Raw genomic sequence first — 19,576 nt, forward strand, 5'->3', positions numbered from 1 at the left:
AGGTCAAGGGGGAGCCGAGAAATCAAGTCCTAGGAGGGAGTTGTTTCCAGATACACCAACACCAAGCCCCACTCGAGACCGAGAAGAGATGCTATGCTACAACTGCGGGGGCAGTGGCCACTTCGCCAGTAGATGTTCCAGTCCCAAGAAGAAGAAGATAGATAACCGCCAGCCGGCGGGAAACTTCAGAGGGCCCCGGTGAGGGAGTCAACCGGGTGCCCATGCCTTTCAGTGAACTCCAAACTGAATAGAAGGAAGAGAGAGGGAGAAAACCAGACCCCTCAGAAGGAATGTCTACAAATAAAAGACAATAACATCCCTCAGCGGGTTTGTACTCCCATTACTGTGGGGAGGGTCAATGCATACCAGGCTCGAAAAAGAATAAAGTCTAAAACCAACTGGATGAAGACGGGTCCCCAGAAGAGGGTGGCCTCAACCCAGCCCTACCCAGAAGAATTGGTCGGCCCGTCCCCCACTGTCTCCATCCAGGTGGAAGGAGTCTACATGAAGGCCCTCCTGGACACTGGAGCTCAAGTGACTTTGTTGTACAGAGACTTCTATGATAGGCACTTGAGCCATTTGCCTATACAGAAGATAGAAGAGCTGGAGATATGGGGCCTGGGAGCTCAGTTTCCCCTACGATGGTTACCTGCCCATAAAGCTGACCTTCGATCCCTCTGTGGCGGGGAAAACAGAGGTGTTTGACACCCTGGCAGTTGTGTGTCCTAGACCGCCCGGGGCCAGCAAGATGTCCCTCATCATAGGGACCAATACGGATCTGGTGCGAAGACTTCTGACCCCTCTAGTGGAGACGAGAAACCATCAAGATCCCAATATCCATCCCATGCTGAAGACAGCCTACCAACGGTTGGTCCTAGAGCAGAAGACCCCAGGAGAGGGGATAGGGAAGGTGTGGAGACTTGGGAGAGAGGGAGTGGTGCTGCAGCCCGGAGAGGTAGCCTGCCTCAGGGCCACGGTGAAGCTTACCTGGGAGCAGCCTGGCCCCTTTGTCATGCTGGAATCCGATCCAAGGGAGGACCACTCAGGCCTGGAAGTGATACCGGAAGTGATTTCAATCAAGGCCCTGAAGAAGGCTCGAGGAAGAGTCCCAGTGAGTGTGAGAAACCCTACGGAGAGACCCATAGAGATCCCTGCCAGGATGCTGTTGGGGCAGGTGAGTCCTGCGGCCCCAGTCAGCTGGTCAGAAGTAAAAGGAACGGGTGAAGGAGGAGATGTTTGGGAGAAACTTTCCATGGAGAACCCGGACCTACCTGGAGCCTGGAAGGAGAGAGCCAGGGCCCAGCTGACTAGATGGGAGAGGATTTTCTCAAAGGATGAGTTTGATGTGGGATGTGCCAGGAGTGCCACCCACCGAATCCGCCTCCAAGAAGACAAACCCTTCAGGGAAAGGGTTAGGCGGGTCCCTCTAGCTGACCTGGAGGATCTGAGGGAGCAGCTTGCAGAGTTGAAGAAGACTGGTGTGATTCGGGAGTCTAGAAGTCCCTATGCCTCCCCCATAGTGGTGGTCAGGAAAAAGAATGGGTCGTTGAGGCTTTGTATTGACTACAGGACTCTCAACAGGAGGACCATCCCTGACCAGTATACCACACCGAGAATAGAGGATGCCCTACAGAGTTTGGCTGGTGCCAAGTGGTTCAGTGTAATGGACCTCAAGAGTGGGTACTACCAAATCCCCATGCACCAGGAAGACCGAGAGAAGACAGCTTTCATAACCCCAGTGGGATTCTTCGAATTCAACAGAATGCCTCAGGGCCTGTCTGGAGCCCCTGCTACCTTTCAACGCCTCATGGAGAAGACCGTTGGAGATATGAACCTCATAGAAGTTCTTGTGTACTTGGACGATGTCATTGTCTTCGGGAAGACTTTGGAAGAACATGAGGCCAGGTTGGAGAAGGTGTTGAGAAGACTCAGCGAAGAGGGACTCAAGCTTTCTCCCGAGAAGTGCCGGTTTTACCAATCCTCTGTGAACTATCTGGGACACATAGTGTCTGAAAAGGGAGTGGCTACAGACCCTGAGAAGTTGGAGGCAGTTACCTCTTGGCCAAGACCGACAACAGTCACAGAGCTCAGATCTTTCTTGGGGTTCTGCTCCTATTATAGAAGATTTGTGGATGGGTTTGCCCGGATTGCCAAGCCACTAAACGAATTGCTCAAGACTGAAGGAGAAGAGGATGGCTTGGGACCTAGGAGGGCCGGTGAGTCGGTTCAAGATCAGTGGAACCCAAGGTGTGAAGTGGCTTTCCGGTCCTTGAAGAGGAGCCTTACCACGGCCCCAGTCCTGGCCTATGCCGACCCCACCAGACCATATGAGCTACATGTCGATGCCAGTCATGAGGGCCTAGGCGGAGTGCTCTATCAAGAGTATGAAGAGCAGCTACGACCAGTGGCCTATGTGAGCCGGAGCCTGACTCCCTCGGAGAAGAACTACCCCACTCATAAATTGGAGTTCTTGGCCCTCAAATGGGCAGTAGTAGACAAACTGAAGGACTATCTCTATGGGGCGGAGTTTACCGTAAAGACAGATAACAATCCTCTGACCTACCTCTTCACTACTGCAAAGTTAGATGCAACCGGACACAGATGGTTGGCTGCATTATCCGGATTCAACTTCAGTCTAAAGTACAGACCAGGGGCTGGAAATAGGGATGCAGATGCCCTGTCCCGAAGATCTCATGTCATGGTCAATGACTGGGAAGACTGGACCCAGGTAGCACCGGAAGGAGTGCGAGCACTCTGTCAGGGTGCTGAGTTTCAAGCAAGAGGGGGCCCCAGAGCAGAGGAGATAGGAGTCACCGCAGTGGGAGTCCCTCAACCCTACTGTGGGGTAACTCAACTAGCAGAGGAACTCCTGCCAAAGCTGTCCAGAAAGGATCTGAGCTATGATCAATTGGAATACCCCATGGGGAGATTGGTCCTTGAAGCTTTGGAGAACGAGAATCCAGAGGGACTTCGACATCACCCTTCCAAGGAGGCTCGCCTGCTGAGGAAAGAGTTGGATAAGCTACAAGTACATCAGGGAGTGGTCTACCGAAGGGGCCCCTCTGATAACTCAGAAGATAAGTGGCAGTTGTTTCTCCCAGAGAATCACCGAGAGACGGTACTAAATGCCTTACATGACCAGCATGGCCATCTAGGGGCGGAGAGAACTTTCCAGCTTGTCAGAAGCCCGTTCTATTGGCCCTGTATGAGGGCAGAAGTGGAGGAATATTGCCGTTCTTGTGCACGATGCATCCAGAGGAAGACTCTACCCCATCAAGCTGCCCCAATGGGCCACCTACAGAGTCAGGGTCCAATGGATCTGGTGTGCATTGACTTTCTCTGCCTCGAACCCGATTTGAGTGGATTGGGAAATGTTCTGGTGGTAACGGATCATTTCACCCGTTACGCCCAGGCTTTCCCCACCAAAGACCAAAAGGCCTCCACTGTGGCCAAGGTGCTCATGGAAAAATACTTTGTCCACTATGGATTACCACAGAGAATCCACTCAGACCAAGGAAGGGACTTTGAGAGTCGTCTGATCCGGAACCTACTGGACTCATTGGGAGTAGAGAAGACCAGGACTACACCTTATCATCCACAAGGAGATGCCCAACCTGAGAGGTTTAATCGGACCTTACTAAACATGCTTGGAACTCTAGAGACAGAGAAGAAGCAACACTGGAGCCAACACATATCAGCTTTGGTGCACGCTTACAACTGCACCACAAGTGATGTGATGGGTTACTCCCCCTACCGGCTCATGTTTGGGAGAGAAGCAAGATTGCCGGTGGATCTGGCCTTTGGCATTTCCCTAGACCATGCCTCTGCTACCTCCCACAGGGGATATGTGGACCGACTTAGACACAATTTGAAAATGGCCCATGAACGAGCTCAGGCGGCCTCGGACCAAAGGGGAGCCCGCAACAAGAGGAACTTCGATCTGAAGGTTCGAGTGCAAGACCTGCAGCCTGGGGACCATGTACTGCTACGCAATCTGGGGATCCCTGGGAAGCACAAGCTTGCTGATAGATGGAGATCGGAGCCCTATGTCATTTGCAGAAAGCTACCTGGATTGCCTGTGTATAAGCTAAAACCAGAGGGGAAAGTGGGGCCCTTGAAGACTTGGCACAGAAATCATTTGCTCCCGCTTACTGAAGCAGTCAGAATACCTCCAGTGAGAAATCCACCTGAATCTGTTTCCATTCTGGATACCCCGGGACCCAGCACTCGGTCTTAGACCTCCCGGGTTAGAGATGGACAAGATTCCCAACGAGGTGAAGGTGGAAGAGGAGAGCTTGAGTGGCTGTGGCCTTCATCAACTCCAGGAAATTCTGCCATAGATCTCCCACCTACTGAGGATACACAGGATGGGACACTGAACCCAGAAGCTACAGAGTTCATTCCAGCTAGTGGTGTGCCTGAAGGCTGGCAAGATATCCCTAGCATTTACTCAGAAGAGGAAAGGACCGATGTTCCAGAACCAGTGATGCTGTCAGAATGTGTTCCTGAAGTAGAGCCTGTGGCACCAGAGCCTGAAGTCCCAAGAGAACAGAGAGCTCGCCGAGTTGTGAGACCCCCCAAGAAGCTAACCTACTCTCAAATGGGGGAGAGCTCTGAGGACTCTGTTGTGACTGCTAGAAGAAGTGCTGAGGGGGGCGTGGCCGGACGTTGAGCTGAGTGGATGCTCTGGCTGTGAGCTCCGGCCTTCCGAAGGCCTAAGTTGTGGATTCTCGGGTCCCTCGGCCCTTGCCTGGTCCTCAGTGCGGATCCCGGTGTCCCTCGGTATCTGGGGTCCTCTGGGCACCGGAGACGCGGATCGCACACTCGCCGCGGCCGCTGCTGCGTGAGTCCGCGGCTTCGGCCTAGTTGGAGCATACGGCGGCCATCTTGGTACACCCCGCGGAACGGACGCCGCTGCCTCCTGCCATCCGGGCCCTCCCGTGGCTGTTCTTCGGCCTGCCAGGGGTCCGCTGAGGCCCGGGTACGCGGCGATCTCCTGGAGCCAGGCCGCCTGGAGTGGATTCCGCGGCTCCGGCCTGTTTGAGGGAAACGGCGGCCATCTTGGCCCACCCGGCAGCAACTCCTCCGCTGTTCTCTGGATCCACCGGCTCCCCTACACCTGCATCTCCTTTCTGGACTGTTCTACAGCTGGGCACCCCTTCCTACGTGGTCAGTGGGGCCGCGGATTCTGCTCCCAAGCCTGCTACGTCGGTCAGCCAGGACATAGGTAGGAAGCAACCATCTTGCTACACCCTGACACGAGTTATCAGCCTCGTCGCTTTGCCTTCCCTGGACCATCCCGATTATACAGCGCCAGACACTGGCCTGTCTCAGGGTATCCTGCTGGCAACTTACCTTGTACCAGTGCAGATAGGGGCTTATTCCCCATAACCGCATACATCGGCCATCTTGCTCCACCCTGCGACAGGCCTTTAGGACCCTTCCTAACTCCTCCGGGTCTGGATCGCCCCACGCAGGGTCTCTGGCACTGAGGGGCCTCAGGCGTGACATGTAGGATGGAAGTCATGTAGACTTTCGGTCCCCGTCCCTACATTTGCAGCTCCTGTACAGCGTCCACAGCTTCTTTAGATCCAGGAGCGACACCACAGCTGGTCAGCTACTTCCGAGCTGCTTATGGGAAAGATTGGTTTCCAGAAAGAAATTTACCGTGGATTTATCCCGCCACCACCTAATAAAACCATGGAGCGCTTCCTGTATAAGTCACAATCCCCGACCCCGAATGCTGCGTCGTGTTCACCAGTCCCTACCGACTCCCTCCCAACAGCCGAACAACCACCTCAGACGGACCTCAGGTCCCACCCAACACAACTCTCCGATACATCAGCTATGGTGACAGTAGCTGTGTTGGACCTTAAGCTTCAATCACTGCTCCAGGACCTGACCCATAACATAGCTAGAGAGGTGGGTAAAATAGCACACGAACTTCGTGGGGGAATAGATCAACTTGGAGAACGTACAGACACCCTGGAGAACAAATTCGACGAGTTGACCCAATATGTACACGCTCTGGAGGAAGACAACGCCGCTATGAAGCACACGGCCTCCCAACTCCAGCTCCAACAAGAGGACTTGGAGAACAGAGAAAGGCGTCAGAACCTAAGAATCCGGGGAGTACCTGAGGCTATCAGTGATAAAGAACTCCGCCCATACCTCCTAAGCCTATTTGTCACCTTGGCCCCCCACATCCCAGATATCGATTGGCGTCTTGACCGGGCTCACAGATCTCTGGCTCCTAAACCTCCACTCGGCTCTAACCCCAGGGACGTCATTGTCCGTTTTCATTATTATGAGAGTAAGGAAGCCCTCACTACCGCAACTCGCAACAAGTCTCGCATTGACTTTAAACAAGCCAAGATTCAAATTTTCAGCGACCTCTCCCCTATCACCCTGGCAAAAAGACGCAGCTTCCGCCCAGTTACCACGCACTTACAAAACCATCAAGTGCCTTACCGCTGGGGGTTTCCATTTCGTCTCTCTGTATCTAAAGATGGCGCCCAATTCTCCCTACGTGACCTTTCTGAAAGCGAAGCCTTCATTCGTAACCTAGGTCTCCCACCCATCCCTGAGGAGGACCTACAGCTTCCCATCCAAAACCCCAAGCCTCTGACGACACCAGCCAAGATATGGACCCCCGTACGTCGGCGACCGCAGAAGTCCTTCTCCACTCCTCAACGAGCTAATCCTGCAAGATTTCCTACCTGAGGGGGCTCCCTCTTCAAGGCTCTCTTGAGCATTTCCCAACCTTACCAATCTTACAATAGCTTACAATCCTTTTGTTTAACTGCTATCCATCCATTGAACGGAGCTGACTATTTTTCTTTGAAGAGACGGGAATCTACCGTCGGATCGCATGGTCTGCCATGTCCCTTACTATTACCCCAGGCTGCTGCCTGGGTTCCCTGAAGTTTTTTTCTCTTCAGGGTCTCCAAAAATGTTTTCAAATTATTTTTTCCGTTGTTTTTTTCTTCTTCTTTTTTTCTCTTTTTTTTATAGCTTCTCATTCCCGCTTCACGGAAGCCTGTTTTCTGACCCTTTTTTGGTCACCAATGTTTCTTTTATGATACCATTTCAACTTAAATATTTACTTGTTAATGTACATATTGCACTAAGGTTATATTACTGTTGGTTTACAAACTATGGTACGTTAGCTATACACGAGTCTGATTTACTATGGCTCTTAGAATATACTCCTGTAATGTGAAGGGCCTGAATTCCATCAGCAAGAGATGGCAAGCTCTGAAGGAGTTCAGGACCTCCAATGCGGAGGTGATCATGGTCCAGGAGACCCACTTCAGACCGGGTGGATCCTTTAAATTCGCATCTAAGCATTTTCCTTTGGCCTATTTAGCCTCTGATCCCTCTGGGAAGGCTGGTGTGGCAATTCTCATTAAACGTTCTTGCCCGCTACGCATCCTCTCTTCCTATCTGGATCCACACGGTCGTTTTGTGCTCCTGAGCTGTAGTCATCTGAACACTCAATTAATTTTATCTAACATCTATGCTCCAAATGTGGGTCAGATTGGTTTTATTACAAAAGTTTTGGAGAAACTCCAATCGTTTTCTCAACCATTTATGATTATAGGGGGAGATTTCAATGTGTGCATGTCCCTGACTAAGGATAGACGAGCCCTATTTCAAGACACCCCGCGGACCGCGGTCCAGAAGCTTTCCTCCTCATTCCGTAAACTAACTAGATCGCACAACCTCTTTGACACATGGAGAGTGAAACACCCTACTCAGACAAGCTATACGTTTTACTCTCCCGCTCACAAGATGTATTCCAGATTGGACCACTTCTTTGTAACTGCCCCTTTCCTTCCATACATTGTCTCTTCTGAGATCAACCCCATTACTTGGTCGGATCATGCACCCATTGAACTTGACGTTGTCTTGACGGCCTCCACCCCCAAGACCTGCCATTGGCGTCTTAATGAATCTCTGATTAAAGACCCAAAAATCCAAACCCAATTGCATCAAAAACTATCTGAATTTTTCCACCTAAATGATGGATCGGTTGCAGAGGTTTCCACCTTGTGGGAGGCCCATAAGGCTTTTTTCAGGGGTGAATGTATCTCTGCGGGATCCCGCCTTAAGCGGGACTCCATCAAACTCAAAACTGATCTCCTTGCTCAACTGAAAATCGCAGAGATGCACCTACTCACCTCCCCCACGGTGGAACGACTGAGAGTAGTTACCTCTCTCCGGAACCGCATCAAATCTTTTGACATGAACAGGATTTCCAAATCTATGCTATGGGCCAGGCAAAAGTTCTATGAATTTGCAAACAAGCCACATAGAATGCTTGTTAATAGACTGAAATCGCGCCCCTTCCTTTCGATACCTGACCATTTGATGCGATCAGACGGCACTCCTACCCACTGCCCTAAGGCTATGTCCCAGGTATTTGGTGAATTTTACAAGAAACTTTATAACTGCTTAAGTTCAGATTCTACGTCCCAATTCTCCCAGACAAAATTTGATGATTTTATGTCCTCCATAGACCTACCCAAACTGTCCACTGCACAAAACTCCACGCTCAATGCCCCTATTACTGTGGATGAGATAGCGGGGGTGATTAAAGCCTTGCCGGCTCACAAATCCCCAGGCCCGGACGGGCTCCCTTATATTTACTACAAAATCTTTGCTCCAATTCTAAATCCCTACTTGCAGACTTTATTTTCCTCTTTGCTCAAAGGTTCTGTCCCACATTCACAGTTCCTACATGCACACATAACCGTCATTCCTAAACCGGGTAAAGATCCATCACTCCCAGATAATTATCGCCCTATTGCGTTATTAAATTCGGATTATAAGATCTTCACTAAACTACTGGCCAACAGACTTTCCCCACTACTACCGATGTTGATTCACAAAAGACCAAGTAGGCTTTGTCCCAACACGACATGCAGGTGACAATACACGACGGACTATAGACCTGATAGATCTTTTGACTAAAACCAAGCAATCCGCCATTGTCCTAAGCCTAGATGCACAAAAAGCTTTTGACCGCCTAAGTTGGCCGTTTATGTTTGCGGCCCTTTCCAGATGCGGATTCTCAGGACCCTTTATACAAGCCTTGCAAGCTCTATACTCTACACCTTCCTCTCAGGTTCAATTGTCCTCATACTTGTCGCAGCGGTTCCCCCTCACCAATGGCACTAGACAGGGGTGCCCTTTGTCACCCCTGTTTATTCTAAGCTTAGAACCTCTAGCTTCAGCCATCAGATCTCACCCAGACATCCGGGGGGTATCGTTGCGACAACAAGAATACAAACTATCACTTTTTGCTGACGATATTTTACTGACACTCACCCATCCCCTCATATCCTTACCTTCCCTTCAGACAATTCTCTCCACCTTTGGTTCTCTCTCAGGGTTTAAAATCAACCAGTCAAAAACAGAAGGTCTACCCATTAACATTTCACCAACATTGCTTGACACCCTCCAACGCACCTTTAGCTATCGTTGGTGCCCTTCTTCCTTGAAGTGCTTAGGAGTTCATCTTACTTCCTCGTACGACTCCCTCTATCAAGCAAATTTTCCTCCCATGTTTGCAGAAATAACCCGTCTCTTAAATCTGTGGTCCCCTCTTCCTATTTCTCTCCTCGGTAGAATTAATGTCCTTAAGATGTCAATACTTCCTAAATTACTGTATTTATTTGAAACACTTCCTATCCCAGTCTCAATGTCGCAACTGAAACTTCTCCACAGAAAATGCCTCAAGTTCATATGGCATAATGCATCCCATAGGATTGCACGCTCCGTAGTCTACTCTTCAAAGTCTAGAGGTGGACTGGCGGCGCCAGATATCATTAAATACTATTACGCCTCTCACCTCCGGGTATTGACTTCCTGGATCTCTAGAAAGGCTCCGAGCAGGTGGGCTGAGATTGAGATGGGGGTCACTGTTCCAGTACATCCGTGCTATTTGTTATGGCCTTCCTCTGCTAAATTTATGCCTCAATTGCGATCCTTATGCCTAGCACCAATGCTTTTCACCCTTTCCATTTGGAAGAGATGTGCGGAACAGTTTTCCCTATCCTCTAAATGTCCCCCATTTCTAAATGTACTCTTTAACCCGGATATACCCGATGGTCTGTCTTATACAAGGATGCTTCCCTGGACGCAGGCGGGAATCTTTCAGTTGCGACATCTCGTACATCCGGCTACACGTAAACTTATGCCTTTCTCAGACCTGCAAACAAAATATGACCTGCCTACCTCCCTTCTATACTCATACCTACAGTTTAAACATTTCTTCCACTCTAACTCCCCCTCTCTTTCTTTGGAGAAACCGACTGATTTTGAGGCCCTGTGTGCCAACGGCCCCTATGAAACCAAACAGATTTCCTCTATATACAAAATCCTACAGGAAACCCCACCTCTAACGGAACTCACTCATAATTACATGAAAAAATGGTCCCGCATACTGCAACGACCAATCTCTTTATTAGACTGGGGTAAAATATGGGAATCTACATCCAAAACGTCACGTTGTGTAGTGCAGAGGGAAACCGCTATTAAGATCTTGATGTTTTGGTATAGGACCCCGGACTTGCTGCATGCTCGCAACCCAGCCATCTCCAATATTTGCTGGAGATGCGGCGAGTCTGTAGGTTCTCATTTCCATATATTTTGGGAATGCCCCTTTATTAGCCCTTATTGGACTAAAATTCAGGATCTTTTACAAAAGGTACTAATGACACCTATCCCTCTGAATCCCATGCACTTCCTTCTAGGCCTTCCTTTTCCGAGACTGTCTAAACCCTCGCGCAACCTGATGTCCTATATCCTTCTGGCCGCTAAGAGAGCAATTCCTAGACAATGGCTATCCACCACTCCCCCCACATTCCATCTTTTTCTTTCCATAATGGCAGATATACGTAGGATGGAACACTTGACTGCTAAAACGGAAGATACACTACCCTCTTTTTATAAAATATGGAAGAAATGGGACGACTCTTGAGTTCCCCCTTGAGTCTGCTAACCCTTAAACCTCCTGATTCCCATGATGCCAATGTCTGATTAAATTGTACCCTGCTATCTTTCTCTTTCTTTTTTTTTTTCCTGTATTGTTGTTATACGTAACTATATATCCTCTTCCGCTTTCATTTATCACATGATATGGTATGCTAATTGCACTTGAATGATCCATGGTTTATGAACATACCTGTATGTACGCTCAATTTCGTACGTTTCTATATACATGGCTTTGTATTATCGAAAGTTGAAATGCTTTTTCTTTATACTGTATTGTACCTTTTTCTTTTTTTGGAAAAAACTTTATAAATAAACAATAAAAAAATAAAAAAAGAAGAAGTGCTGAACGCTCTAATCCCTCCACTGACCATTTGGTGGAGGGCAACCCCAGCTCACTCTCTGGCACAGTTAGGCAGGCCACTCATGCCAGTGTGACCTGTGGGACAGGGAATCCCACCTCTGAGTTCTGGTGGAAATTCCCTGTACCAACATCATACCCAGCACTTTCAAAATTGGTACAGGATATGTGTTAATGCAATCCAAATGTTTGATTCATGTTATTCCTTTTATAAAAACAACAAGTAAAGTCAGTTATATACTTTCAAAGATGGTCTATGAGCTTGAGTTATCCACCCACGCACACACACATATTTAGAGTATAAGTGATTTAATGTGTATTGCTAGATACTAACTGTGCCAGAGTGGGTAGTGCAGATTGCCGGGGGGTTGGCGGAGCTGTGCTCAGGACCCAAACCAAACTTGCGGCCCTCTTAAGTGAGGGTATCGCTATATATATATATATATATATATATATATATATATATATATATACATATATACATATACATATACATACACACACACATATACACACATACATATACACACACACACACGATTCTGCACAGGAGAGCTGCAGTGTAGCAGAGAAACTGCTATGGGGCAATCAAAGTGGTTTAAGTGAGGTCACAGCTTCATATGCTCATGTCTGATCAGATAGACAAAACAGATTCGTGTTTGTTCTTGCCTTGGATAGAGATCCGTCTGTTTCTGACAGGGTGGATTTGATTCAAATCAAGTCAATTTAAATCACTAGTTAAAGGCTTGATTTAAATCATAATTTTTAAAGAGCAACTGCCATCTCTGTCCCACAGCGGCTCCTCTGCGCTGTTGAATCACCGACAGTCCCATTCACTTTAATGGGACAGCTGGTGATGCGGCAGTGACACAACAAGGTGAGGGACGCGGCGGCAGCAGGTGAGTGGATGCCCGCTAACAGGCAATGCCATGATGGATCTGTAATGACAGGTGCTCTTTAAATGTAAGGACTCATTCTTGCTCGTAGTTAGATTCTTTAATATTTGCAAACAAAATGAAGGTTTCCTATTTAGAATAATAAGCGGTCAGGTTAGCAAAACAGCGATATCAGAATAAATTCCATCATACAGTTTGTAGTGTACATAGATTTGAAAAACAATGGGATAAAGGAATATTCTTGAACTGTGTTATCTCATGGTTACTGTGAAATTATGTGAATGCATCAATGCAGTGCATGTTACCTCAGCTTGCAGAGTTTGGATTTATTGAATGAGTTTACCAAAAATTTGAATATTGTAGAATATACAGCCTCATGCTACATAACTAAGCTCCATTTCATATTGAATAAACTAAATTATTAAGGTATCCTAATTAGAAAACAAACTTTAGATTGATTTTTACTCCAAAAGCATTTTATCAAAATCAATTTAGTAAAAATCAAAAAACTCAGATTAAAAAAAAAAAAAAAAAAAATCAGATTCAAATAAAAAAAAAATCATATTATATATATATATATATATATATATATATATATATATATATATATATATATATATATATATATATATATATATATATATATATATATATATATATATATAAAAATCTGATTTAAATAAATAAAAAAAAAATCTGATTTAAATAAAAAATAAATACATTTTTTTTTTTTTTATAAATCATTGATTTTTATCCACTCTGGTTTCTGAATTCAGGATGACAGTTCATGCCCTGGATTATCCAGTTGTGCTCATACTTGGGGTGTCTATGCTTATTTTGATCACAGACCTGGACTCTTGTCTGCACCCAACCTAGCCGTCTGTCTGCTGTCTCTAATATGGCCCATTTACTCAGACTATTTAAAAAGTTACAACACTCCGGCACCTGTTCTGTCCATTTATTCTTTTTGCAACAAAAAAAGGGGCTAATTTACTAAAACTGGAGAGTGCAAAATATGGGGCAGCTGTACCTAAAAAAAACAATCAGCTTCCAGGTTTTTTTTGTCAAAGCTTAATTGAACAAGCCGACGGAAGAAGCTGATTGGCTACTGTGTAGAGCTGCACCAAATTCTCCAACTAAAAGGGTCTACCAGAACTCGGTAACATCGTCTAAGGCTTGCTGATGACAAACAGCCTTTAAAAGCACAAAGTGAACGGTCATTTTAACAAGCAGAAGAGTCGGAAGCTATTTTTACTGTGTTTGCTTGCGATTCTTCAGCTGTATAATTAAACTGTCTCTCTTCCATTGTGCTCTGGATTAATAGGTTTAGTTTCAGCGCAGGCTTTTGCCAAGCCTGATAAGTTAATTTATGTATAGCGCCCATGGTTTAGCGAGGAAGGGAAGGGTCAGTCTATTGTGAGAGGACATGGACAAAACTGTGCCCCCCCCCCTCCTCAGAGATGGCAGCCCCCCGAGAAGAGAGGCCAGGTATTTCACTCAGCGTTCAGCTTGAATGGAGTGTTGGAATGTCCGGACAGAGGTCTGAATACATCACTTATTTATCGGAACCACTGGCCTGTCCACAGCCAATCAAGATCCAGGGTTTGCCCTAAAGGCACACAGGCCAAAAGCAACATACATAAAAGATTTGTAAAGAAATACTTTAACATCAAGGATTCCAGAAACACTAAACCTTAATAATTGATAACAGTATCCTCTAAAAATACAGTGATTAGAAAAACTTTTGCTGGGGCCCCGGTGTATGATACCATCCTTAAAAACATGGTTCTATATTGTTATAAAGCATATAGATACCAATACCATTATTGAAAGAGAGAGGAATGCCACCCAATCAGAGTGCAGGAAGAAAGACCACCCAGATAGGGAAGCATAATTTTAGAATATTAAGGATGCACCAAATACATTTAAATTACAACTCTATACTTTGCAACCTCAATGTCAGTTGGCTATAGATGTGAACCTATTATATAAGTTTTGATTCTCCAGCCAAAAATCCAGTTCATCCAAAACTGCTAGTTCAGTGCTTGATGCCGGAGTATGTAAATCCTAAAGCCGACCATAGATGACACAATCATCTTCAACCCGTAGTTGCAGGAACTCCTTCTCCGCTGGCAATAATCCCATGTAAAAATCTGGCATGCTGGTTGTCAACCTAGCACCCTAAGGGCAGGCTGATTGTAGGCTGGTGATGGTTAGAATCTTGCATGGTCCCTGCTGAACAGGCCCAAGATTCAAACCATCTATGGCCGGCTTAAGGGTTAGGGTGGCCATTCTCAAAGAGGGTTCCTTGGAACACTGGTCTTCTTCCTGAGGTTGCTAGGTATTCCTTCTGCTGTGGCAGACTGACCCCTTATTCTTATAGTGCCTGCATAGTTCTGGGCCAACATCCCTTGGCAGTGGGCTTGCCTTCAATGGTCTTTTTGGCTGTGTGGCATTCTTCTTATTGACCACCAATGTAGAAGGCATTTCTCCACTGTCGGGTGTTTAGTTAACCATGAACTTCTCTCAGCTTCGGTCTGTTAAATATACAAAAGTGTAATGTTATATCCAGGGGTGGACTGACAACTCATGGGGCCCCCCGGGCAATAGGAGATTATGGGGCCCCCAGGCAATCAGAGATTATGGAACCACACTGTATACTGTGTGGGTGTGTTTGTGTATACTATCACACAGTATACACAGACATGTTTCTATTGGCTGAGAAGGTACCGGAGAGGTGGGGCAGCTATAATCTCTGGATTTTTAGACCAAAAGGATGTCAGTAAGGGACATTTTAGAGACAGATGTAAAAAAAAAAAAAAAAAAATGATTTTTTACATCCTGTCCCTGGTTTACTGAGGCTGATGGGGCCCCCTAGTGGCCCGGGGCCCTCGGGCAGTGCCCGAGTGGCTGAATGGTCAGTCAACTCCTGGTTATATCTGACTGATAACTGCAAACTAATACCTCTGGCTCCTGTTGGAAATCTAGTAAGCTTTCATCGTCCTGTGCTCTATGTCTATGCTGCACTGTTACCAGTTATTGCTGTCCTGAGATCTCTGTAAACTTCAGGACACCTCCATCTTACAACAGCCCCAAAGCAAAGCAGGAAGTGTGTTACTGGCAGGATCAATAGATAACTATTCTGATTTGTATCAGGATATTGTGACTTTGGTCTGACATAACTGTACAGTAGTAATAAAGTCTTGATGAAAACTTCAGTGTTTAGAAAGGGCTTTGGATTTGGTGCATCCCTAGAAGCATTTAAGAACTTCAGCCAAAACCTTTAAGATTTGGATAGTAAAATGGAGAAGGGTTAGAAACGTTCAAAAACCTACCTCCGCTATTTGTACAAGAGATAGTGGTCACCAGGACAGGGAGTAAGATGAAATCTCCCCAACGGGATTCCATTAACAACCCAATAGAGCTTCCGACCCTTTCCAACTCCATACAAAACTAAACTGAGAGTCTTGGCTGCAGGTAAAATGCCATCAATTAGAAGATTGAAAGATTTGAGAAGTGCGGGTGTTAGTACAGGCCATTGACAGAAAGAAAGAACCAGCCAGAAAGTGCAACAATGACAAGGCTTGGTGTAAACTGATAGACCAGGCTAAGAACCATGCCAAGGTTAATATACAATAGTTTAAAAAAAAACAACAGGTTAGAAACCTTGTCCCTCTGCCGTCAAGAATCGGAGTCCAAGGTAGCGGGGATTTATGTGCACCGCGGGCCCTAAACAAAACCACAGACATTAAAACATAAGGCAACAGGGACATAAGATGGCTGTACTCTATATAAAGTTCCAGTTTGGTAATACGATGATGACGACAGGACAGGCAAGTACGGTCCATCATGGAGGGAAATGACCACTCAAAGCTCTGATCTAACTTCACCGACAAGCCCTTCAAGATCAGGAGACCAAGCCTAGATAATTATTGGTGCTCTCACATTACAAAAATCTGTCGGCATCTAAACATTGCAGTGTTAGTCACTGTGGCTCAGTGGCCATCAAGGTTTTCTATGGCTCTAAAACCCCCAAAAGATCCTACATCTAGTTGAAATTCTGAGAGTAAAGTGAATGGAGTGCTTAGACCTATGCCAACATCTAGGGCTGAAACAACTAATCGATTAATCGACAACAAATCGATTATGAAATTAAAATCAATTACTATTTTCATAATCGATTAATCGGCCAGTAACAAAATGGGGTTAAAGTTAATGAGTCTGATGATATTTAATAGATTGACCATTTAATAGTATATGTCTCCTCTAATAGTATATACATTATATCTCCTCTAATAGTATATACATTATATCTCCTCTAATAGTTTATACAGTATATCTCCGCTAATAGTTTATACAGTATATCCCCTCTAATATTATATGCAGCATATATCCCCTCTAATAGTATATACATTATATCTCTCCTCTAATGTATATACAGTATATAGCCTCTAATAGTATATACAGTATATCTCTTCTAATAGTATATACAGTATATCTCATGTTGTAAAGTGCTGAGCAAACTGTTGGCGCTATATAAAACCTGTATAATAATAATAATAATAATACTATATCTCTCCTCTAATAGTATATAGCCTCATAGTATATACAGTATATCTCTTCTAATAGTACTGGTATATACAGTATCTCTCTCCTCTAATAGTATATACAGTATATCTCCTCTAATAGTATATATCCTCTCTAATATATATACAGTATATCTCTTCTGTCTGTTATTTTCAAAGTGGATTAGATATGTTGCTCCCTAACCATATAGTTGGTTATTTATATTTACTACTGCATAGAGATATTTAAGAATAAATTGCCTTTTTTAGAAACTTTACATATTAACTAGATTATACACCACACTTTTTTTTTTTAAGGTTATTAACCGATTAATCAAAACAATAATCGGCCAACTAATCGATTATGAAAATAATCGTTAGTTGCAGCCCTACCAACATCCCTCCAACATCTCCTAACAATTAGCCAGGAAAATTACTACCTGGCAAACTAAATTTGTTAGCAACCCTGCCTAAACACCAGGGTGCTACAAAGGTTTACCGAAAAAATTGTATGTACTCGAGGTTCCAATAGTAAAGAAAATACCAGATTCCTAAAATTATCTTGAAGAATGTGTCTGGAGATGAAGACCATCCACACAAAGAAAGATGTAGTGGATCCTAAATTACAACTGTTTTGAAGCAAGTATAGTCAGATTGTTATGAAAGTTGTGAAGACCAGTGACCTCCTGGATCTGCGACTATTGTGTGGCTCCCCGTGGCAAGAGGTGACTCTTGTTGCATAAAAGGCATCTCCAAAATAAGAGGGAACTTTTGTTTTTTTTGGGCGTATCCAGTTGAAATATATGGACTGCAATGTATAGATTTTGGATACTCTAGTTTCCTCCACAATCCAAAAACACCACACTTAGTTTTTTCCTAGACCTTGGTTAAAATGTTCAGTATTATAGCATATATGGTTCTAATGACATTAGTGGGTGAGCTCTACCCTGCAGGAATGGGGATCATGAAAGGCACCACCAAATAAAATACTGCCAATTTATCAACACAGAGAATCAATATACCGTATTTATCGGCGTATAACACGCGCCGACGTATAACACGCACCCCAAGTTTAGGAGGGAATTTAAAAGCAAAAAACTTTTAGGAGGGAAGTTTAATGAAAAAAACTTACATTTAAATGCCCATCAATGCAGCCTTGTCAGTGTCATTTGCAGCCTTGCATTGCAGCCTTGTCAGTCGTTTGCAGCCTTGTCAGTGTGTTTGTCGTTTAAAAATGGCACCGTTGAGATACAGAGCGAAAGTCCTGTGTATCTCAGCGGCGCTCGGTAGTTCTCGGCGGCTTCCGGGTATTTTCAGCCGCAGTCGGCCATTCTCGGCTATTTTCGGCAGTTCTCTGCTATTTTCGGCCACACTCGGCCATTCTCGGCGGCTTTCGGTTTTCCGAAAGCCACCGAGAATGGCCGAGTGTGGCTGAAAATACCCGAGAACAGCCGAAGATAGCCGAGAACGGTCGAGTGCGGCCGAAAATACCCGGAAGCCGCAGAGAACGGCAGAAACGGGTAGCAACAGCGGGGGATCGGCGTATAACACGCACACCCGATTTCCCCCTGATTTTAAGGGGAAAAAAAGTGTGTGTTATACGCCGATAAATACGGTAGATCTTTTCTGGTTATATTATACTAGTCAAGCCAAGATTTGCAATTGACAGGTTACTTACCTGTCAATTGCCACATAAAAAAAAAAAAAATTATTAAAAGCCAGCAGCTACAAATACTGCAGCTGATGACTTTTAATAAATGGACACTTACCTTTCCTGGAGTCCAGCGATGTCAGCAGCCGAAGCCGAGCAATCGCTCGGCTCTCGGCTGCTGCCGGCGTCATTCTTGTAAATGAATAAGACTGCATTCACACCTGAGTGTAGTGTGTTTTCAAGCAGAAAATTGCGCAAATTTTGTGGTTTTACCGCGATTTGCGACGTTTTTTACCGCGATTTGCACCGATTTTGTGCAGGGCAAAAGGTCACCAATGTTAAAAGGAGAAAAACACCCAAATCTGCTCAATTCGAGCGACAAAAAAGATCTGGAACTTGTTTGAGCTTCAGGCGTTCGGCTTCAGGGGACATGGAGTGGAGATGTGAACCATCTCCATTGAGAATAGATTTTTTCCCCTCTAGCGTTTTGTAGCTTCAGGCTTCAGCTACAAAACGCTCAGGTGTGAATGGGGTCTTAGGAAGTGAAGCGTTGTGGCTTCACTTCCCGGTTCCCTGCTGCACATGTGCGAGTCGCGCAGCGCAATGAGAACGGTCCGCGCTGTCTCTGGGACCCGTGTGTGTCCCAGCAGACAGTGCGGCAGGACAGGAAGAGGCATAGACTCCCGTGGGAGTCTATGCCCGGAAGTGGGTGCAAATACCTGTCTTAGACAGGTATCTGCACCCCCCTCCCCCCTGAAAGGTGCCAAATGTGACACCGGAGGGGGAAGAGGGTTCCGATGAGCGTAGGTTCAATTTTTGTGTGAACCTCCGCTTTAAACTTACCACACAGACTTAAAATGGAACTCATAACAACTTGATAAAAAATAATGTTCTTTAGCAAGTGACATATATTCCACATTAATATTTATACTACCAAAATTAGTATGTGCTGTAAATTGCCTTCAGCATTTCTTCTTGCTGGAGGCCGCCATTTTGCTGAAGCCCAGAGCACCCAAACAGCAGAAGATCATAAGCCGGAACTACACCCATCGATTTAACGGTTTCAAAAACAGTTACATTCCTGTAATGCTGGGACTGCAAACTT

General features: G+C 45.6%; 1 protein-coding gene across 1 annotated transcript in view; it reads right to left on the reverse strand.

Annotated features, from left to right (window-relative positions):
• Positions 1-19,576, reverse strand: part of ARFIP2 (ARF interacting protein 2) — a 141,370-nt gene that overhangs the window by 51,123 nt on the left and 70,671 nt on the right. The window contains 1 exon segment of the mRNA XM_077451304.1: positions 15,922-15,984. Within this exon segment, the coding sequence (XP_077307430.1) occupies positions 15,922-15,984 (63 nt within the window).

The sequence above is a fragment of the Lithobates pipiens genome, unplaced genomic scaffold (genome assembly GCF_037356315.1).
Source record: "Lithobates pipiens isolate NorthernLeopardFrog02 unplaced genomic scaffold, aLitPip1_a1.2 Scaffold_23, whole genome shotgun sequence".
NCBI lineage: Eukaryota > Metazoa > Chordata > Amphibia > Anura > Ranidae > Lithobates > Lithobates pipiens.